Source organism: Silurus meridionalis, chromosome 22 (assembly GCF_014805685.1).
Source record: "Silurus meridionalis isolate SWU-2019-XX chromosome 22, ASM1480568v1, whole genome shotgun sequence".
In the NCBI taxonomy this organism is placed as follows: domain Eukaryota; kingdom Metazoa; phylum Chordata; class Actinopteri; order Siluriformes; family Siluridae; genus Silurus; species Silurus meridionalis.
The window spans coordinates 2,953,735-2,977,541 of NC_060905.1; the positions used below are offsets into that span (position 1 = coordinate 2,953,735).

The 23,807-nt window shown below is 38.1% G+C and overlaps 1 protein-coding gene across 1 annotated transcript; it reads right to left on the reverse strand.

The window, feature by feature from the left end:
• Positions 1–9,486: 9,486 nt before the first annotated feature.
• tnfsf14 (TNF superfamily member 14) lies at positions 9,487–16,482 on the reverse strand. The gene is made up of 4 exons (XM_046834318.1): positions 16,129–16,482; positions 14,418–14,448; positions 11,815–11,889; positions 9,487–11,725 (listed from the first exon to the last, which is right to left on the reverse strand). The coding sequence occupies exons 1-4, from the start codon at positions 16,351–16,353 to the stop codon at positions 11,331–11,333; spliced, it is 726 nt and encodes a 241-aa protein (XP_046690274.1). The 5' UTR covers positions 16,354–16,482; the 3' UTR covers positions 9,487–11,330.
• Between the last annotated feature and the right edge of the window lie 7,325 nt (positions 16,483–23,807).

The following is a 23,807-nucleotide window of genomic DNA, read 5'->3' on the forward strand; positions in this document are numbered from 1 at the left end:
AATGGGCGACTGAATCATTTAGTCGCATTGAATCGAAGGTTATTCAACTTCTGCAACATTCTTCTGCACCAGTGTTCCATACCGGATGAGGAGTAAATGAGAGAAAAGAAAGAGGGGATCGAGATCAAGTGTATTCTGACACCTGAGTGAAACCGAAACCGAAGAACTGAGAGAATAGAGATAAGGAGACAATACAGTAATGAATGGTGATTAAACAACGGGAAATAATTCTGCGTCGATTCACTGCATGTACTCGTTTTAGTAAGCCGTCTCTGTTACTGTAATGGTCTGATAAGTCTGAGACATTTTTTTTCATCGTCATTCATAGCAGAATCTTGTTTTCACTCAGACGCTGTGCTATGACCGCGCATTTCCTTTACCACGTCGATTCAGGCGTTGTCCTCTCTTGTGTTTGTTTTCTCTTTCCCACAGTGTTACAAGAAACTAAAAACATGACGTGCAGGTCAAGAAGGGGTAAAGAGTGGACAAACCCTTAGCGCCGTTCCGTGTGATTCAACTCGGGTCTCGGCTTAACGAAGAGTTTAGGAAGTTAAATGTTGGGCAGGGATCCTTTAAAGACATTTACGATCTATAGAAACAAATATACACACTCAAGCAGCAACCATAGATTAGACAACCTATGAGTATACAAACACAATGTTCATGTAGCTTCCAGGAGATGTTTCCTCAAATATCTCAAAATGCTAAATTTTTGGTAGGATCCAAAAACAGTTAAGGTTTGAGGGGTTCAAACACCAAATCTGCCAAGCCAATACTGTTGGACTTTTGAGCAGGGCCCTTGAGCAAGGCCCTTAACCCTCTATGCTTCAGAGGTGCTGTATCATAGCTCATCTTGACTCCATATTCTTAACCTGACCCAGCATCTTTTGGGAGGTGGTACTGTAGCTAGGTGGTTAAGATGTTGGACTTCTGCTCAGAACGTTGTGAGGTCAAATCCTAGCTTTTAACTCTACAATTATAATGAAGGGGTATGTAGTGACAACTTTTCCAGGTTATACTCATCCTCTTAAAATTGGGTTCTGGGTTTGTTCAGATCTTAGCTTTAAAAAAGATCCTTTCTGCTATTAAACACTTTGCTGTAGAGTCCTGTGTGAAATCTTTCATAAATACATATAGGAACCCTGAACAAAACAGGAACACACATTTGTCCTGGTGAGGATTGTGTGGATTTGTCTAAACTAAAAAAAAATCATACAACCGAACAAATTGAGAAGCGCCCCCCACTGTCAGTAACACATCTGAAGTTAATAAAAGCTTCATAAACATAAATGTGTTCAATACAAGATAAACATTTTACTGTATATATATATATATATATATATGTACATACACAACATGATCTTGAACATTCGGTGTTGAAGCTAAGGATAAGTTCCCTTTAGAGTCTGGTTTCTCTCATGATTTCTTTCTCATGTCATCTCAGGGAGTTACTGGCTCGACATATACCATACATTATTACCTACTGCACCTTCTGTAAATAAATCACTCTCACTTCTGCACATATGGACCCCATACCCTTATCAATCATACTGCTATTTATTGTAAATTAGCCACTTATGCACTTCTGGTTAGATGCTAACTGCATTTCATTGGCTCTGTACATGCTCTGCACAATGACAAAAAAAGTTCAATCCAATCTAATCTAATCTATTAGCGAGAAACGTACAATCATAAGGAACAAACTCATTACTTAAAAGCGATCTACAAATTGAATCCAATTAAATTGAATAAGTATCATAACTTTTAGTGTCCGGTTGTGTCTATTAATATTAGCAAAGAAATCTTACAGTTTTATCATTATTTTTATATTTATTCTATATCTATTTTATTTCGCTGATAAGACCTTAGTTCACATTGCTCAAGTTTACAGCAGTTTACTATAATAAACCCTTTCTTCAGGTCTAAAACCAAATAATTGATACATATTCATTAAAAATGTATTTGAAGTTTATACAGTAACACTGGTGTTAAACAACAGTAAGAAGTTGCAGCTGATGGTAGATTAGTGGTTAAGGTCTTAGACTTTAGATCTGAAGGTCTTGAGCTTGAATCCCAGCCTCACTAAGCTGCCAATCCTGGGCCCCTGAGCAAGGCTTTTATCCCCATGGTTGCTCAGTTGTATGAATGATATAAATGTAATTTGCTCTGGATAAGGATGTTTGCCAAACATGGGAGGAGGTAGTGCAGTGGTTAAGGATTGAACTCTGGATCGGAAGGGCACAAGTTCAAATCCCAGCACTCACAAAGCTGCCATTAATGGGCCCCTGAGCAACACCCTCAACACTCTTTTGTAAGTTGCAAGGGCGTCAGCTAAATGCCTAAAATGTAAATGCTGTGAATGTAAAGTGTTAAGGGTTGCTGGTGAGAAAGACAGGAGTTCAAGAACCAGCATTTACAAGCTACCATTGTACGGCTCCCTGAACAAGGCTCTCAATGCTCTCTGTATCAGGGCTGACCCTGCACCTTGACCCCAGCTTTAATATAATAAGAAAGTAGAAGCGAAAATGCGAAGGTGGCATTTTTCACTTCTTTTATTGGTCACCTAAACCACATTGTGACCTGGCAGTTCCATAAATGTCGTAAAGCTACACACTGGTAACCTCTTCTAACCACCCCTTCAAAAAAATCCAACTGTATTAAACAATCGATGCATTAAACACTAACTAAATATTATTATTAAAATAAAGAAGGCCTTGTACTAAAATGCTAGCTAACATGATTCTAAAAGGAAAAACATTTATGGGTTGTTACCGATACTGATCTAATAATCAGCTCCAGGATCTAAATACAGAGCTTTTCACATGACACCTTCATCCAAACTGGGATACATAGTAATGGAAAAGATTTTTCGATCTGCTCATATTCTCCCACACAGCCTTGAATATAGCTGCGACTCAATCAAACTCAAAAACCTCCACCTTCAACCCACATGAGCTCAAGAAAATTCTGGTGGCTCATTTATACAACTAGAAGTCAGTTTTTTTTTTTTTTTCAAAAAAACAAAGAGTAAAGTATAGGACATGATACAATCCTCATACCCAGTGTTCCCAGGATACACTCCAGACCACGATAAAGCTCCCAACTAAAAACTTTATTTTCATTCAGCTTTCTTGGGAGCGATCCGAAAAAGAAAAAAAATTTAGTAGCCAAGCCAGTTCTTCATTTTACGTACAACCGCAATTCCAAAAAAGTTGTTATAGTGTGTACAATGAAAAAAAAAAAAACAAAGGCAGTGATTTGCAAATCTCATAAATCTCATATTCTCTTCACAAAAATCAGATCAAATGTTAAACATTTAAAATATGTAGCATTTTTAAAAAAGGGGGGATTGTGAATTTGATGGCTACTACAGGTCTCCAAATATTTAATACAGGGCCATGTTTCCCAATGTGTAGCATCATGTCTTCTGTCTGTATACTGCACATCTGGTAACTGAGGAGAGGAAGGAGATGAGCTGATGAAGTTTTGGGAGAGGAATGTTGTCCCATATGTGTCTGATACAGGGCTCCAGCTGCTCAACAGTTCTGGGTGTTTTTTGTTGTATTTTTCAGTTCTTTATGTGCCAAATGTTTCCAAACAGTAATCTTTCTTAAAAATGGTACATTTTCTCAGTTTAAACATTTGATATGTTTTCAATGTTCTTTCATGAATGAAAGATGGGTTTATGAGCTTCGCAAATCATTGCATATTGTTTTTATTCTGTTTGCGATTGTACAATCTATGTAATCTATTGACAATTATTATGCGCTCCAGCTATTAGGTGCACAAAGTTGTAACGTTAAAAGCACAAAATTGTTTAATTATTTTAAGGCAATGGGTCACAATGTCAGGTCCAAGAAGCGTAACCAGTGGGTCTGCACATTTTTTTCATTTTGAATTGGAATCGGTAAAACATTTATTGCCAAGTAACTTGTGTTGCACGTACAAGGAATTTGTCAAGGTGTGCTGGTGCGATAAAAATCCAAAAAAGTCTAAGAACTAGGAAAATAAAAGGTCAAATGGCAAATGTCAGAAGACCCCTAATGCACAATTGGTGCAGGGTATGAAAAAGTGAGGCTGTGCAAATAATCATGTTTTTCAAATAAGTTGCAAAGGTTCCTATATACTGTTTTGCTTTAATGTGATGCATCTAAAATAACAATGTGGGGTTTGGGGTTAGGACCTGAAGGACCTGATGGACTGCAGCCTTCTGCCAAAAAGGACTGACGCTAAATGTTTGTGTCCAGTGTGAGACGAGTGAATCTTCAGGTTCCTGGAAATGTACAGGTCCTCTAGAGGTGGCAAATTGCAACCAATCACCTTCTCAGCAGAGCTAGTAACAAGCTGCAGTCTGCTTTTGTCTTTAGCAATGGCAGCAACATGGCGCAATGGTGATGAGGAAAGTATGGACTGGATGAACTTTTTCAGCTGTCACAGAAAGCACAACATCTGCTGTGGTTTTTTTAGTCAGAGAGCTGAGGTTCAGCTCCCACTAGAGGTTCTGAGAGATGAAGCAGGAGGAGTCGATAGTAGTAAAAGTCACAGCCATTAAACACTGAACTGCTAAACAAATTTACAGTATGGGTGCTGATGGCATGAGTTCCTCGCATTTCAAACAGTAGAATAAACTAGAATAAAGTAGAAAAAAATGTAACAATCTGTTCCATAAAATACTTTAATGTCTACTGAAAATGATTTACACAGTATACTGTAACAGAGAAGAATTAAATTTTATTGCATAAAAGCAAATCTATTCGTTTTTTCCCTCCTGAACTTCCGTCAATACTGTTGTTGTATTAAATTTTAGCTTGAATGTGCAGCCTGGTTTTTTTGCCATGTGTGTGTGTGTGTGTGTGTGTGTGTGTGTGTGTGTGTGTGTGTGTGTGTGTGTGTGTGTGTGTCTAAGCTAGTAATTGGAGAAATTGTTAGCGACAAGTTAGCTTAATGCTGTGAGCAACGTTTTTGTGCCATTGTTGCCACCGGCTCGTTCATTATAGATCCACTTACAGACTAATATTTACATGTTACATTTATATCTAGGATCTGTGTATTGCTGTAAAGTGGCTTTGGGACAAAATCGCTATACGAAATAAATTGAATTGAATATTCAGCTTCCCAAAAAAATATAAACGTGTAAGAGATGTAACAAGAAAACGTGTCTGCATCTAAAGCAAGATCTGAAGCAACTACTTGTATAAACAGTATAAAACTTTCTTTCAGCTTCTCCCATTAGGGGTCGCCACAGCGGATCATCCGCATGTTTGATTTGGCACATGTTTTTGCGCTGGATGTCCTTCCTAACGTAACCCTCCCTATTTATCCGGGCTTGGGACCGGCACTAAGGCTTGTGCTACCCTAATGGCTGGGGTTGGTTCCCTGACCTCACCAGCAGTGAGAGCACCGCATCCTAACCTCTAGACCACCAGGGACAGTATAATTCATTAAAAATTAAATGACATCCTGCTGTTGGGAGCCATATTGATTTCATGTCATTAGCTCTTGAGTTCCTGGGTTGGAGATCCACGTTGTAGTAGACAAATTAGGATTAGACGATTGAGAAATTTGGAAAAATATACATGCAATTTCGTAGTATTTTACAATTAATGCACTTCAAAATAAAAACTCCAGTCTTTCTGTTGAATAAGTGACAAAATATTTTCAGATGTCTGATCGGAAGCCTCCACCATCTGTGCTGCTAAAATGGTCATATCCGATTGCCGGACGTATTTATAGCCGGTATCTGAAAAGAAAAAAAACCTCACTGAATTAGAGTGAAAGTCTCGTGCAACTCGTCCTCTCGTAGATCTGCTGTGCTACGAATGAAGGTCGAACGATGCAGGAAGAACAGCTTTAAACACTCCTGCCGTCCGGACAGTTCATTCCTCTAAACGTTCAGCTGAAACAATTCAATTCAATTCAATTAATTTTTATTTGTATAGCGCTTTTAACAATGAACATTGTCTCAGAGCAGCTTTACACAGATAATGTGGTGATTAAAAGTGAATATGTTCTTTATAAGTGTAAGTTTGTCCATGATGAACGAGCCGGTGGAGACTGTGGCGAAGGAAAAACTCCCCGAGATGGCATAAGGAAGAAACCTTGAGAGGAACCAGACTCAAGAGGGAACCCATCCTCATCTGGGTTACACCAAATGTCCATTTACACTTTGCTGTGCCTCTTGTAAACCTCTCCAGAGATGTTCTTCACTAGATGACCACTGTTATGTGGTAAGAATCTGAATGTTTTATCATTTAGTTATCAAATAGTAACTTTTTATTATTAAAGGGGGGAATAAATGTACGATCGCACATCGCACATGGTGTTATATTAACGTACTTTGTAATTATTGTACAATTTTGATAATGAAAATATAATAGAAAGAATCCGTCCGATAATCGGACCTAAGAACTGACTGCTCATACAGGAGGAAATGATCAGATCAGATGTTATTTGTAAAAGTTGATAGAACAGTTTATATGCTAAAAGTGTGAAGCTCCTCAAAAAACCACAGAGATACCATCAGAAACCTACATTTCATTTTAGATCTCCTGAGCATCAAAAAAATGATTTCAGCGTGGTAAAGATCAGAAAAAAAAAAATATAGGTGCATAGCAGCTATGAAGCTAATTTTTCTGGTAATAATACTTTTTTTTTTTTAAGGTAGGGAAGGACCCCTATAAGGCCGAGCATTTGAATATGTTTTTCTCTCTTGTTTTCTTTCGTGATCACTCTACAAAACAAAAGTTGTTTCCTCATGATCTAGACATAACAAAAGTCATTTTACCGTGACCACAACTTTTTCATGACCTCAACGTATAAACCTGTTTATACCGGAATACACCAGAAACATCAGAAGCTCGAGATATTCTCACGATACGATTAAATACAGTGAATGTTTCTGGTGTAGATCATGGAATCTGCATTGGCGTCTGAAACCTCTATCAAAAATGCTAATTTCCTGCAACACATATAGACTTTATCTCTGCATTAATAAAAGGGGGGGGGGAGAGAGAGAGAGAGAGGAGAGAGAGAGGGAGAGAGAGAAAGAGAGAGAGATTTTTTTTTTTTTCCCTTTATTAATAAAACCATCTCAGGTACAGTCAATGAGAACAACAACAAAAAAGAAAAAAAAAGAGAGAGTGAGTGAGTGAGAGAGAGAGAGAGAGAGAGAGAGAGAGAGAAAGAGAAAAGAGAGAGGAGAGAGAGAGAGAGAGAAAGAGAGAGGGAGAGAGAGAGAGAGAGAGAGAGAGAGAGAGAGAGAGAGAGAGAGAGAGAGAGAGAGAGAGAGAGAGAGAGAGAAAGAGAGAGAAAAAGAGAGGGTGGTCCCAGAGGAAAACCTGACAAAAGGTATTGAGGAAGATAAAGTTGGATTGTGTGATTTATGTCGAGATCACAATAAAATGAAGAAATGATCGCCAAAAAACAGCTTTTGTTATGGTGAAAAATTTCACTCGTGATCACGAGAAAACAAGAAAGAGCGATTATTGTTAAATTATAATGCATGGCTCATTAGGACTTAAAAACAGAGGCCTATGCGACACTTTTTGTTAAAATAACAGAACACGTGGAGTAGTGCCGTAATTAAACAGCAAAATGAATATTATATAACACATGGAACCAGAACCAGAACCAGCAATTTAAACACATTAACATATTCTAAGACATTGTGTCTTCTACTGCCTCCATTTTTTCTCAGCTCACATTTTGGATTTGTGAGCACCCGGGGGCGCTGTTTGCTTTAGTCTGAACACTTTACTTGCCCCAGAGATTTTACTTGCTTCCCTACTGACACTGAAACACATGCTATACATAATGAAACTATATTAAGTATTAAAGAAACAAAACGTTAATACGTGTAACTGTGATCACGTGCGTGAGTCGACGGTCAACAAACAACAAAAACAACAACGAGAACAAGAGTTATGTTTCTTTATGTTCATTAGTTTCCAGTGTGAATCACCAGAGAGGAAGATTTGGAAGTTTTTTGTTTTTTTTTTCCCTGTTTAAAGACAAAGTTAATATCCTTTTAAACAGAAAGACTTTGTGTGATTCAGAAAGTATAAACAGGGAAAATCCAGATAAATACACAGCAAAGTGTGAATGTGTCACAGCTCTTAGTTTCGCTGCGTACCACAGCAGAACGATGAGAATGAAGCAGCAGACGTACGTGTACAGTGTAAAGGCACGTATATGACTAATTTCACAGCAGCATGCACAAGCATGTTCCTCACACCACCATCTCGATCAGACTGCGTTCTCTTACTTCACTTTTCACTTTTCATTCTGGGCATTTGAGAAAAAAAGAAGTCTGAAAAGTGGATACTATGTGTTGAGACCGTCTACAAGTCTCCTGGTGTAAAACGTATATTTTTTAGTTTTATACACGTTTTTTTAAATCATCTTAAATTGTATCATTCATATTTTTTACTATTATTGTAAATATAATGTTGCATTATTAGTATATTTATGCCATGGTGATTATTTTACTATAACTTTTCTTTGCAGGATTATTCATTTTGTTTGTTTGTTTGTTTGTTTGTTTGTTTGTTTGTTTGTTTGTTTAAATGGACACTCTATAAGCTAGATTTCAATTCAACATATTAAAAAGTCATTCAGATGATGGTTTATTTCCCACCCTGTACATTCGACACACATTTTACCATATCATCATGACCCATCTTATTTTCTTTTCCATAGCATTCTCTCCATTAGCGGTAGACACATCTACCACCCCCCAAACCATAGACTCGTCTCGTCTTATCTCGTCTTGTCTGGTATCCCATTCCCCCATTCTGAACCTCTAAACGGTCTCCGAATGCGGTGTATATCAGCTTGGAACGTTCCAAAGGGGCGTCTGAGACAGGTTTTCCTGCGAGATCTGAGTCAGCGAAAGATTAATTCAAAGCTACCTGTTGTAGACCTCTTCCCCCACCCCCCCACTTCCTCTCCACATTACCCAAGAGCCCCGCGACTCAGCTCAGTCGGGCCTGCAGCGTGGGCGAGCTCAAAGCCACCACTTCTTATAACGAGATGCAGATGAAAAGAAACCCGAGCCAGACCAAAAAGTTTACTCTGTAAACCTGAGATAAAAAGAAGAGGGGGAAAAAAACGATCCGATTACGCAGGGCTGAGATGCAGGACGCGGCGTTCCGAACGCACTCCACTGCAAAACGAAGGTCAAGAACGCTTGTAAACCGGTTCGAAGGAAGTGAAAAGGTTAGACTTAAACATCCGGAGTGTCAGGCAGAAGCTCGCATCTGAGGGTTAAATGAAAGTGGTCAACCACAGAAAGCTGCTTCAGAAACATGCTTGCATAATGTGTGTGTGGGTTCGGGTTTCTACTGTCCCTCAAAACAACAAACACATAAATGTAAAACGCCAAGTAGAGCCGAACGCTTTTTGGAATCTTTTTTTGAAATATTGATTTATTTTAAGATAGAAAAAAAATAAAAAATTAAAAAAAAGGTTAAATATATTACAATAAAAATACATTCAGTATAAAAGCTTTTCAGTACATGAACTTCAAAAAAGCTCCAAACAACACTAAAATAAAAATAAATTATATTAAAAACAACAATGAACATTGTGCAAAAGATACTTTGAGCCCTAATCATGTCCAGTACACCGAAAAATTAAGTTTTTTGTTAATTCTACATTAAAACATACTGCAATTTTGTAATTGTAATATTTATATTTCATCAGAATCTTTGTAGTCTTCAAAAAAAGCTGAAATTTTAATATCAATTATATGTTCATACATGTAAACACTAGAAGAACAAAAGTTTGATTCATGTATATTGTACATCTCATTCTACATTGTCTCCATTCACTGTTATAATAAGTTCCACTGTTCTGGGAAAATGTTCTACTAGGGTATTTTTGGAGCCACAAGGGGTTCATTCAGCCACAAGAGTGTTAGTAAAGTCAGGTACTGATGTAGGTGAGGTGAAGAGGCCTGGGGGTGCAGTCAGTGTGAACAGTTCATCCTAAATAGGTTTAACAGATCTTCCACTCCAACCCATGGAAAGCAGATCTTCAGAGAGCTGACTTAGTGCACAAAGGCATTGTCATTGAAAGCTTTGAAAGATATCGTATGCAATTACGTGCCTCCAACTTTGTGCTAACGGTTTTGGAAGAACCACATATGGCTCATATATGTCAGGTGTCCAAATCCTTTATATATACATTAGGGGTGTAACAGTTCACGTTTTCATACTGACATTTCAGTGCTTTCGGTTCGGTACACGTACAGAATGCAATCCTTTTATTATTATTATAAGTCTAAGTTCCCTCAGGAATGTATTAAGTGTCGGACCGCCACTTTGTTTGTCTCCCCCTAGCACATTTCTTTATTACTGTTAAATCTGAAAACATACACAACAACGGCAGGGGTATAAAAAGAAACGAGAGTTAGCGCATTGTCACTGTGTCGACTAGCTTAGTTTTGTTTTGCGTTTCACAAAAAGCCTAAAGAATCCAAAGCGCTAGAAAGAAAGTGACTAGCGGCCAATGCTAGCGCTCTGGATTCTTTAGCGTTTTATGTCCAGCTTCAAGAATTTCTCTTAAAAGGAGAAATCCACATGTCGAGGGAGTGAAGGAATGAAAATTTGTGCTCTGCCCTCCACTCGCTAACCAGCACTCGCCCATGCGCCTGCTGCCACATACATATATACTGTATAGTTTATACAGTACAGTACTGTAAATTGCTCCGTTTTGCTAAAAAGTATTATCTATATATATATAAATTAATAACACATTACAGTACCCAATACCGATCACCGTGCTTTAAGACTCCTGGGCAGGATATGACATGTCTCAACTTTATATATTTACAATGGTGTAAATATACATTGATGATTCACGATCATTGCAATTCAGGCACTTCCTGTGTGTGTGTGTGTGTGTGTATATATAGTGCTTATAACTGATGACTTATAAATGATGGCATTTAAATTAACATTTAATGACCTTTTAATAGTCACTGCAACATGGTTATTTCACTATATCACCAGCTCACACCTTCAGTGCATGAAACGTTATTTTCAGTGACAGGAGGTAATTTAAAGGCTGTGTCCCAAATTGTATGGTGTCACTTCCTAAAGTGGTTTTGGGAACTCCCAGGGCTCATGACGTATAACCAAAGAATTAAAGAAGAAGAAAATCTATTGTTTGACTAGAAAATAACATGAAATTGTTAAATTCATGTCCTGTAAAAAAAGGTGCATACATTGTCATATGGAAATATTTTTTTGTAGATATCAGTTTATTGATTAATTTTTGAGATATTTAAATCCCAAAAACACCACGTGGAGTACGGGTCTTAAATCTGTCTAGAGCATGAACATCCCGAAACAGTTATCAGCCGGTTTATGCAGAAGAACCGACGAGCCATTATTCACATAAACAAAAACAGCATCATTTGTGTACATAAAGAAGACGCCGCCCACATAACTGCTCCTCACACTTCCTTTTTGGAGAGGGCTCGGATTATATCTCTTGTATGTCAAGAGCTCAATAGAACTACCTGGTAAGCGCTGTGATCGCTTCTGTACCATCTGGGTGAAAGAACTGCCTTCTGCACTGTAGCTAATCTTAGAGTACACGTAGTAATAGCCCTCCTTTTGAACAATCAGAGTTCCATCTCTGTACTCGAGCTCGTGAATGATGGGGTCTCCCTCGACAATCCATTCCAGGATGCCTTCCTTTTCGGGTTTCTTAGAACCAGCTTCAAAACAACAGAATACACACTGAAATATGTTCTATAGGACGAAATACACAATGAGAATGATGACATGGTGTGAAGCTCATGCTCACCTGCGAGATGCGCCAGAGGCTTTGAGGGACGTGGAATTGGAGGTGGCTTTGGCCTCCTGGTGACCAGTTGATCTCCTGAAATACAGGTACACCACCGAATTTTGACACAAAGCTCTACAGTATACTTGGTATATGCTTGGGCTATTGTTGTGTGTATTGTCAATAAATCCTGTTGTTATTGTGTTATTGTGTGTTTCTGTCATGCATGAAATCCATTTTTGTTGTACACAGCAAAGTCAGTATATTCATTATAGATTTACATATACAGCATTTGGCAGATCTAGAACGACTTACATTTATCTCATTCATACAACCGCTATGGGGTTAAGGGCCTTCCTCAGGGGCCCAAGAGTTGCTGGAATTTGAACTCAAGACCTTCAGATCCAAAAGTCCAACCACTAAACTTCCAGCTCCCTCTTGAGTGGTGATTTTTCAGGATTAATAAATGTCTCAAAAGAACAAAAAGCCAAGAGTTGAATTGGTGGCCTGGGACTGAGGGTCAAGAAGTGGATATATGTGAATTCCATGCTACTTAGAGGAATGTGGGTGTTACACAAATGGCTAAAGAGGCTATAACAAAGACTGTGTGTTCAATATGTTTCTGGCTACTTCTATGAAACTGCCTGGATTCATTTCTGCTGAATAAACTTTAACTTTAAACACTGGCTCCTGAACTTTGTTCATTTCTTCATTTTTCTTCATCATCTTAATGACTAAGTGTTAAGACCCAGGTGAGTCCAAGGCCAATTCTGTGTACAGGTCGGTCAATCTGTTTCCGTCTGTTAACGTTAATGTTTGTTAATGTTGACGGAATGTTTTTTAAATAACATTCGCAGTCGTGGACATAATCAGATAAAATCGGACTTTGAACAGTCATTGTTTGAAAGCATACTAACAAAACTCAATTGCTCAATAGTTTTTTTCTTAGTTAGGATAGTTTTAGCTAGTTTTTCATCTTTTTGCCTCCACCCCCCAAAACACCACAATGTTTACTAACAGAATAAGAAGGAACACTGAGCAATACTTTGCATTGTGAATGAGTTTGAAGTCTATTTTTATAGTGTGTAAGGGTATAATTGTAGTTTGTGTGCAAACAAGTATGCTCAGCAGAAGGGCGGCGACTCCGAGCGCTGCGCCTCGTGGGTTGTTTAGACTAGAGCAGCCATATTGGAGAAAATTGGACTTGTGGTCTAACTGAAAGGTGACACCTTTATGAGCCACGTTCAGAGTTGAGTAAAACTTGTACACACATCCGTATTCTTTACTGGAAATGGAGTAGCGTGGTTGGTAAAGTGTTAGACTTCTGATCAGAAGGTGCTGAGTTCAAATCCCACCACTTGAACAAGGACCTTCAACTGCTCCATTGTATGAATGAAATACTTGTAAGTAAATGCACTTAAACAGAACGCTGTTTTTACTCTTTAGAAGTTATAGGCACTACAGATTGAAGCGTAAGAGATGATGAGTGATTAGTTGGATGCTTTAAAACTCATGAATATTCAGTATAGAAAACTACATGATGTAAATGGATGCAAGAACTTTCTTCAGTGCAAACAATCCAGCAACGTGAACTTAAATGCAAGAAAGAAAGAACATGAAAACCCGAACTACAAGCATTTGCTTAATATATAAATATATATATGAGGTGTAGCGTTACACAAAAATCACGCTTTGATACGTTCGTTTTTAAATTACGGTTCAGTTTAATTTGGTTACGGTTTCGGGGGGGAAAAATGAAAAAAATGTAATTGCTTGTCGTTTTGTTATTAACACAGTTTATTATTATTATTAGCATTTGCGAACATCAACAGTTTTTAAAACAGTTTGAAATAAAACGCCTGCTCAGTTAAATAATATATAACGATATGTTGTATGATATTGTATAAGTATGAAATATATACAACTAAAATCGAATCAATCGAATGAACGCAATACAATTTTCTATGAAATTGATTAAATTGAGTACAAGTTATAAAATTAAATGAATTAGTTTACATTTGTTAGACCCCGTTTGGGTTATACAGATGTGTATATAAGTGTGTGTGTGTGTGTAATGTAATTTTCTAAAGATATGATCTACGTAACTGTTTTAATTATTTCAGCAGACTTTTACAAATGTCTCGATTCCCTTCATTGTTCGTTTATTTACTCCCTCGAAGTGTGGGATTGTCAGGATTTTCTCCTCTAAAGGAGTTTCTTCTATATAAAAGAAAGTATTGAAGCTTTACAAAAACGCAAAAGAATCCATATGGTACATGTACCGTATGTGTGTATATGCTTGAACTCTTGAGCTAGCGTGTGTGTGTGTGTATGTGTGTGTGTGTGTGTGGTCGCTAATAATGCAGCATGTTATCGTTGACCTTTACGCTGCAATCTGTTTCAATTCTGAGCACCAAATGGATGATTTTGGACGATGATGATGAACCTAGGTTTGTGAAGCTCGTTATTGTGGTCAGCTCTGTTCACAATGACATCCTTGAAAATACGTCCTATTTTAACTTGTCCTACGTGAAATGTTTTTGTCCCTCATTGATTCTAGCTTGGACACCCTCTTTAGATAAGATTCCTAGTTTTGAAAGACAAGAGAAAAAAAATCTATGTACCTTTTAGTGCTTCAGGGCTTTCGGCAGGTTTCTGAAAAAAGAAATAGAACAGTGACATGGTTTAGATGATATCAGACAGATGCACATGCATAGCATCGAATGAAGACGGCTGCAGAATAAACCACAAAGCAGGTGGACCAGCCCACCGACAAGCCACCAGCGTGCAGGTCTGAGCCAGGAAAGGAAATAATGCACACGTTAAATTCAGAGACGTGCTTAAAGGTGGTCATGCACTAGATCTTGTACTTAATCGAGAGTGCAAACCGGTTGTTTGAGGAGCATGGGCTTTTTTGAGTAGCATTGACAGTTCTCTGAGATTTCAATATGCATTAATAAATGCATTAACAAAATAAAGAGGAAACATCTCTATAGTGAAGATAATCGAACGGCCACACAGCACACAGTAGATACTACAGAATGTGTGAAATAACTAAACACGCAAGTGTTGGCATATTTTTGGTGTTAATTTCTTGTTGGTTGGTTTGTGGTAAGATGGTTGCGTTGTGTGCATGTGTGTGTGTGTGTGTGTGTGTGTGTGTGTGTGTGTGTGTGTGTTGGTTGATGGTGGGGAAGTGAAGCATGGGTTGTATGGTGGGTGGGTGTGTTGCACAGGGGGTTTTATTATTACTGACACTTTTGCACTGGCATTTAAGGTAAAAAAACAAGTAAAATTCCCAAATAGTTGTAATATAAAAGATTGCAGGCTTCTTTTCTAACTCATTAACTTCCGACCTTATATTATTCTGAAATCAAGGTGAAGACGTGGTGATGTTTGGCAACATGATGCAATTCACACATAGGTATAAGTATTCAGATCAATTGATACAAAGCAATGAATAGGTTTTGGACATGCTACTTTATTTTGATGATAAACTGGATAGAGTGTATAAATGGAGCATTGGCTTCTTACTGAAACTGCATATACAAAGAGGTCTGTATGTTTATTTGCACACACACAAAAAAAGCTCAGAGTGCAGGCAAGGTTTAACTGCTCAAGGTCAGTCCTGCTGTATGTTTAACAGGAAGCTATGTTTTGCATGTGGGGGGCTTTTCTTTGTACCCATCTCTCGTGGTTCTTTAATCATCTTGATATGTCATTCTGAATGCATGATATGACAAGTAAGATGAAACGTTAGGATTGCGCTAAAAAATCAGAGAAAAAAAAGCAAACATGACCGTTCAAGCTTGCTGAAATGTAAATCAAGCGTGAGAGACTTTCAGGAGATGAATTATACTTCATTCATAAGTATATAATTAGATCTCCTTACTAAAAAAAAGATAATAAGAATGCATTGAACTGGAAATCTTAAATATAGGTACTAATAAATAACCTAACCCTATACCCTATAAGATCAATTAAATATATATATAGAGAATATAACAAAATAAAAGAATGAAAGAGTATTGAAGTAGGAATAAGTACCACATATGCCTGCTTCCTATTCTTACATTCTCATTCATTCACTCTTTCTTTACCCAAGTCAAACCTATAGTTATTTAATCCAGCTGTCATGAGTAATACGTATCAGACCATGTTATGTAATAAGGAAAGTGTTTCACAATTTAAAACCACACTATAGATTAAAAAACCTGTACTTCCTGTACTACTACAGTCTGGTGCGAGAACGTTTTGCAGAAAAGATATCCAGAAAAGTAAATCCAGAGAAAAGTCTTGATTTACAGCACTCCAGCCTTTTTTTTTTTTACTTACAGACTCCGAGGTATCGCCATGCTTGTGGAGTTTGTAGATGAAAACACCCTCCATCAATACACCAAGCAGGGTCAGACACACCAGCACCAAGAGCGTGTTCTGGACCAGGCGGTTCCTCCGGACCTGCATTCGTCGTTGTCCCGGTTTGGGTGGCAGAGGTGGTGGAAAATGGGTAGCACCATCTACTACAAACACTGAAGGGTACGCAGCATGACCATCAGCCATGTTCTTGCAGTCCTGAAGGGAAGAACTATGAAGCACAGGTAATAGAAGATCCTCGATTCAAGATAAGATGCTGAGCAATGGCTGAGGATGCAGAGTCGCAGATAACTCCCACTCTGGTCTCTCTCTCTCTCTCTCTCACACACACACACACACACACACACACACACACACACACACACACACACACACATATATATATATATATATATATATATATATATATATATATATATATGAGAGAGACACTCAATCATACAAGTTGCCAATTAATAAAGGTCATTAAAAATTTATTGTACAAAGAACTTTGGGCTTTTATTCTCTTTTCAAATAGTTTTATCTCAGAACGAGGAACTTGTTATACCGGGTGTGATGAAGGAAGCGTAAAAGCACACACTCAGTCACACACACACACACATCCACACACACACACACACACACACACACACACACACATCCACACACACACACACACACACACATACAGGTACTGTCTAAAAAAACTGACCTCAATTCATCTCAGCGTCGCTGCTGAACTGAAAAAAGGCCCCCAACACACAACACAACTTCACTTACAAATGATGGATATGAATTCTTTTGTCACCTACACCTACTTAAAGTCTCTCTTATGAAGCTGTCAGAAATTCTACACAGCAAGGTGTTTACCGTAAACACATCTGTACCGAGAACACCAGATATCCCCAGTGGTGAATCAAGTACACAAACCATGTAGTTGAGCAAAAGTAGATTCACTCAGTAAAATGTGACTCCACTAAAAGTGTCCCTTTAAACGTTCACTTGAGTAAAAGTACACAAGCATCTAACACTGTATCTGAAGCAGTATATAGACCCACCACATGGTCACAATATGCTTAAAATGTATATTAAAATAAATCACTGCACTGGAACTGCACTGGTCCTGCAGTGGTCCAACAATGGTCCAGCGCTGGTCCTGCACCAGTTTTGCACTGGTCCAACATTGGTCCAACACGGGTTTTGCACTGATCCAGCACTGGTCCTGTACTGCTTTTGCACTGGTCCTGCACCAGTCCTGCATGTTCCTGCACTGGAAATGCAGTGGTTCTGTCTCCCAGAAGATCTTTTCTTTACCACATTACTTATGTTTGATTTGTACAGCGATTTAACAGAGGGCATTGTCCCAACACAACTTTAAAGAGATGAATAGGTTTTTAAATATGAATTTATATGTTACCAGTAAAACACACACACATCATATCAAGTTGAACCATGTTGCAGGAAAACTAAAGAAAATGTTGTTAAAATAAAATCTCTGGAGATGAAACTTTTTCATGAGGGGTGCCAATAATTATGGAGTTAAATGTCTGTCTGAGGTTGAACAAAGTTGACATCTATTTTATATATATATATATATATATATATATATATATATATATATATATATATATATATATATATATATATATATATATACTCGCAATCAGAAATATTCAACCCCCTCACCTCAATAGACAATACAGTGATGTTGATAAAAGATAATGAAAAGAAATAAAAATAAAAAAAAACTTGTGAAATAACAAACAATATTTATTGATACATATTTGAGTTATTTTGACTTAACTTTGAAGTTTAAATGAAAATTGTAAGTTTTGTAACACGAGCATGTGCAGTTATTCAACCCCCAGCTTCAGTACCTTGTGGAGCGCCCTTTAGTTTTTATAACTTCTAACAAGTGTTTTCGATAAGTGCTGACAAGCTTCTTACACCTCTCAATTCAATTCAATTCAATTCAATTCAATTCAATTCAATTCAATTCAATTCAATTCGAATCAATTCAATTCATTTTTATTTGTATAGCGCTTTTAACAATGAACATTGTCTCAAAGCAGCTTTACACAGATAATGTGGTGATTAAACGTAAATATGTTCTTTGTAAGTAAGTTTGTCCCTGATGAGCAACTGTGGCAAGGAAAAACTCCCCGAGATGGCATAGGGAAGAAACCTTGAGAGGAACCAGACTCAAGAGGGAACCCATCCTCATCTGGGTTGCACCGAATGTCCATTTGAAGCAGATATACAAAGTTGCGGGGTACAGTGATGACAATCAGAAGCAAACTGCACTCCCGAGTCAGTGCAGCAGACCGCCGACACCAACTACAGTCCAATCCGTCCTCAAAAGCACCCGTTCTACTCCGGAATTACATGGAACCACGCAAGGTGTTGATGAGATACCGTCCCAAGCTGCACAGAAGTGTGAAGATCCATGGAGGGGAGAGGGGCAGGAACAGTGGTCACTGGAGCCTCAGGAGCATGTTTAACTCGACCGAGAGAGAGAGAGAGAGAGAGAGAGAGAGAGAGAGAGAGAGAGAAGGATATGGATTATTAAGTGTCCCTATTGGTGTATGAAAGTTAATGTCACTGTGCAGTTTGGACTCGCAAGACTCGCTATGGCAGCATAACTAAAAGGAGAACCAGAAGGTAACACAGACATGAGGGATCTCTGGGATAAGAGACGACCCACCACACCACCGTCAACAAACCTGAGTGAACGTGTGAGAGTGAGGGGACGACAGCATACAAATATACCAGTTCACCAAACACTCTATATCCATGCTCCCTCCAGATCTGAGCCTTTACCTAAGAAAAATCTACTGATCAAAGGCTTGACTAAATAAATACATTTTCAACCTCGACTTGAACACTGAGACTGTGTCTGAGTCCCAAACACTGATTGGAAGGCTGTTCCATAACTGTGGGGCTTTATAAGAGAAAGATCTGCCCCCTGCTGTAGTCTTCATTATTTGAGGAACCAACAGTTAGCCAGCACCTTTTGATCTAAGTAGGCGTGGAGGATCATACTGGTACAGAAGTTCACTCAGATACTGCGGTGCGAGACCGTTAAGTGCTTTATACGTCAGTAGTAATATTTTATAATCAATGCGAGATTTAATTGGGAGCAGTGTAGACTGATTAAAACAGGGGTGATATGGTCGTATTTCCTAGATCTAGTGAGGACTCTTGCTGCTCGGGTCAATAATCACACCAAGGTCTTTGACAGCCGTACATGCTGAAACAGAAACACCATCTAGAGATGCTACGTAATTGGAAATTTTGCATGTGGTCCTAGTAAAAGTACTTCCGTCTTATCTGAGTTGACAAGAAGAAAGTTATTAAGCATCCACTGTCTAATGTCCTTTACACACTTCTCAACATTGTTTAGCTGATCTCGCTCATCTGGCTTTGCTGAAATATACAGCTGTGTGTCATCAGCATAGCAATGGAAGCGAATCCCATGTTTATGAATGATTTCACCAAGAGGCAGCATATATAAAGAGAAAAGCAGTGGGCCTAAGACAGATCCTTGAGGAACACCAAACTTTACCTCATAGAGTGTGGAGAACTCACCATTTACATCCACAAACTGATAGCGATCAGTCAAATAAGACCTGAGCCAAGAGAGCTGTTCCTTTATTCCAACAACATTCTCAAGTCTAGCAAGCAGTATAGTGTGATCAATGGTGTCAAAAGCTGCAATAAGGTCGAGCAAAACAAGTAAGGAGACAAAACCCTGATCAGAGGCCAATAACAGGTCATTTACCACCTTAACTAGCGCCGTCTCTGTGCTATGATGAGGCGAAATCCTGACTGATACATTTCAAAAATGTTATTCATAAGTAGGTGTGAGCATAACTGCTGTGCTACAACCTTTTCTAAAATTTTGTATATAAAGGGGAGATTTGATATCGGTCTGTAGTTGGACAGCTGACATGGGTCAAGGTCAGGTTTCTTAATAAGGGGGTGGATAACTGCCAGTTTGAAGGATTTAGGTACATAACCAGTGCTAATGGAAGAGTTAATTATTTTTAAAACAGGTTTAATTACCTCTGGAGCTATCTGTTTAAAGAAACTTGTAGGCAAGGGATCGAGAATGCAGGTTGATGATTTTGATGAGGAGATTAATGAAATTAAGTCATTCTAATGAATAGGAGTGAAGCTTTGTAGTTGATTGTCCGTTATAATGACACTGCTGTCTACAGGGTTACTTGTAAAATAATTTGGATTTATATTAACCGTCTGGATTTCTTGCCCGATGTTTTCAATTTTATTATAAAAAAGTTCATGAAATCATTACTACCTAATGATGGTGTGCATGTTAGCGCAGTGCTTTTATTCCCTGTTAATTTTGCTACCGTGCTGAATAAAAATCTAGGATTATGCTTGTTATTTTCTATGAGGGTGGAGAAATATGCTGATCTAGCAGCACTAAGAGATTTTCTATAATTTAAGAGGCTCTCCTTCCATGCTATTTGAAATACTGTTAATTTTGTTTGACGCCATTTACGTTCTAATTTTCGAGTGGTCTGTTTTAAGGTGCGCGTATGATCATTATACCACTGTGCTAATTTTTTCTCCCTGATCATTTTGGTCTTAAGGGAGCTACATCATCTAGAGTGTAACGTAACGTTGTTTCTAGATGTTCAGTGGCCCAGTCGAGCTCTGCGGGGTCTGACGGAGATCTATCTAATATCGTAATTTCGGGAAGATTATTAATAAAACGCGCTGCTGTAGGTGACGTGAAAGTACGCTTAACACGGTAACGTGGTGAGGTAGAAATGCAATGACTTAGGCAAATTTTAAACGAGATTAGATAATGGTCTGAAATAGCTTCAGACTGTGGAATTATGACTAAGTTTTTTATTTTTAATCCAAATGTTAACAACAAATCGAGAGTGTGTCCACCACTATGAGTGGGTCCTATAACATTCTGATTGATTCCAACTGAATCTAGAATGGACACAAATGCTGCTCTTAAGGAGTTTTCCTGATTATCAAAATGAATATTAAAGTCACCAACAATTAATGCTTTGTCTAAAGAAGTAGCTACATTTGTAATGAAATCTGCAAATTCTATCAGAAAATCAGAGTAGGGCCCTGGGGGTCTATAAATAATAATTAGTGGAATTCCAGTCCACCTCTCAACTGGAATCTTTGCCCGTTCTTCACGTGCAAAAGCCTCTAACTCAGTGATGTTGTACAGCTTCCGTGCTGCAACTGCCTTCTTCAAATCCCACCAAAGATTTTCAATCGGATTTAAATCTGGTGACTGGGAAGGCCACTCCAGGACACTCCAGCATCTTTTCCCCAACCAAGCTTTGGTTGATTTGAAGGTGTGCTTGGGATCATTGTCTTGCTGGAAGATCCAATGATCACCAAGGTTTAATTTGTCAACAGAAGGTATCATGTTCTTCTTCAAAATTACCTGGTATTTCTGGGTTTTATCCAAATTCCTCCTGGCATATTCTAGTCGACTCCTGATGTTCCTTGAGGTCAAGAGTGGAGTGCGTCTTGGGGTCCGGCCATAAAGTCCTTGATTATTCAGTGCACGTCTTATAGTTGCCACTGAAGCACTTGTACCAGCCTTCATCATGTCATCCTGAAACTTTCTTGCAGTCACACAGGGTTTTTTCTGACTAAGTTGCTAAGGGCCCTTGATGAAATTGTGAGCTTTCTTCTACGACCAGGCAGGTTTGCAGCTGTTCCATAAGTTTTAAACTTCCTTATAATGCTCCCAATGGTGTCTCTTGGAATGTTTAATCTTTTGGAAATCTTCTTATACCCAGAGCCCTTCAGATGTGATGAAATAATCGCCTCTCTCAGCTCCTTTGTCTTTACTATGATTGCAACTCACCTTGAACACCTTCATGGTCGGGGTTTATATATGCATCACAGCTGAAGCAAATGAAGGATCTTTATAGAGTTTCCAAAGGCTTAATGATGTTTCAGCTCCACTTCAGGCCATAAAAACTGTCCAAAAGCTTTAAAAACAACAATATTATATAGCGGTTGAATAATTGTGACATGGCGATCTTAACAAAATATACTGTTATATATTGACACTGTTCACCTTAGCCCCCTGAGTTTAATATTTATTAATATTAATTTAGATGAATATAATAATTATTTACTAATGATTTAAATCAACAATAAAAATGTGGTGCACTATTGATTTTCTTTTATCTTTTTTAATGTACCTCTTTGAGGTCGGTTCACATGACCATACAGGATATTTGCATCGAAAAAAATTCACACATACGTATGTTTTTGCATCGCTGTAGGTGTGAACATGTGGTCAGTTATGAAGATGTACTTAACATTATCATGGAGATGTGAGATGTGAAATAGTAACTTCTCTGTCTATTTAGATGTTGGAAACTCTGATAAGTAGAAACGGACCTTTTACATTTCGAAGTACTACGGTGCAAACTGTGGTAAGAATTTCCGATGTTGAACCGGGGTGATGTAGCTGAGGTCGAGGAACTGCCCAATCCTGAGTTTACACACTATGCTGACATGATCACATTTCCTTCAGTTCTTACAGTATAAAAATAAATAAATGAATCAAATAAATAAAAACAACACCAGGGTTTAAATCAGCACTAAACACATGAAGATTTAGATACGGCTATTGTGTTGCACATCACTCACCTCATACAACTAGTTACTACATACACACTGTATCTATAAACCCAGTAGTAACAGTAGCAGCTCGTCTGAGGCAACAACTGTTTCTGCACGTGCTTAAAAGCGCTAAATTATACCAAAGCTGGAATGACCTTTAATGACCTTTCGATCTGTTCCCACACATAAAATCGAAAGTGAAATTAAAATACGAGAAAACCTAGAATTAGAACTAAATCAAAAAACCTTAAACTGAACTGCATGATAGCTCAAAAAAGTGTTGAAAATGTTCAAAAAAGAAGATTAAAAAGAAGAAGAAGAAGAAGAAGAAGAAGAAGAAGACAATGAAGAAGAAGATCAACTAAACATCCCTCTGGCTTTCTGGGTGAAGGAAGGCAAAAATAATAAAGCTTTATTATACAATAGTTCATGTATCTACACCTCACGTCAGTACAACAAAGTGTTGGAATATCACAGTAATTGCATCTGTTTTTTTCTAAGCAGCCGTCTGTGTTAGCATGCGCAGACGTTTTTATCCCCCGTCTATGCTTTTGATTCCAGACTGCCGAAGTGTGTCGACGTTACATACGTCTCGAAAGGAGACCGCAGTGACCTCGGAAAAAGGAAAGTGTACAAACAGAGGGTGTTTAGGGAAAGAGTGAAGTGTGAAAGTCTTTATGCAGGAAAGTCGAAAACACTCGAAGAGTGCAGTTGAGGAGAACAGACAAAAAAATAATGGAAAAAATGAGAAATTACAGAAAAAAAAAAAAAACATGGAGATAAACATTTGCTCGAATCTGAAACAATGATATTTTTATTATTTATATTAAAAATATATTTAAATAATTCTAAAAGAGTAGTGTATTTTTTTGTATTTTATATATATATATATTTTTAAACATAATCAGAGTTCATTGCATTGTAGCAGCATGTAGACGTTTTGCACATTCCAACAATGGGGGATTGAGTGCGTCGATCTTTAGGGACGCCCCCTGCTGGAACTTGTGCTTCAGTAAAAA

Excerpts from the sequence above, each read along its gene's own strand:
- tnfsf14 (XM_046834318.1), bottom strand. The coding sequence starts at position 16,353 with ATGGCTGATGGTCATGCTGCGTACCCTTCAGTGTTTGTAGTAGATGGT. Across the intron at positions 14,449-16,128 it reads ATGGCGATACCTCGGAGTCT|AAACCTGCCGAAAGCCCTGA; the intron begins GTAAGTAAAAAA and ends TTCTTTTTTCAG. Across the intron at positions 11,890-14,417 it reads AAGCCCTGAAGCACTAAAAG|GAGATCAACTGGTCACCAGG; the intron begins GTACATAGATTT and ends CCTGTATTTCAG.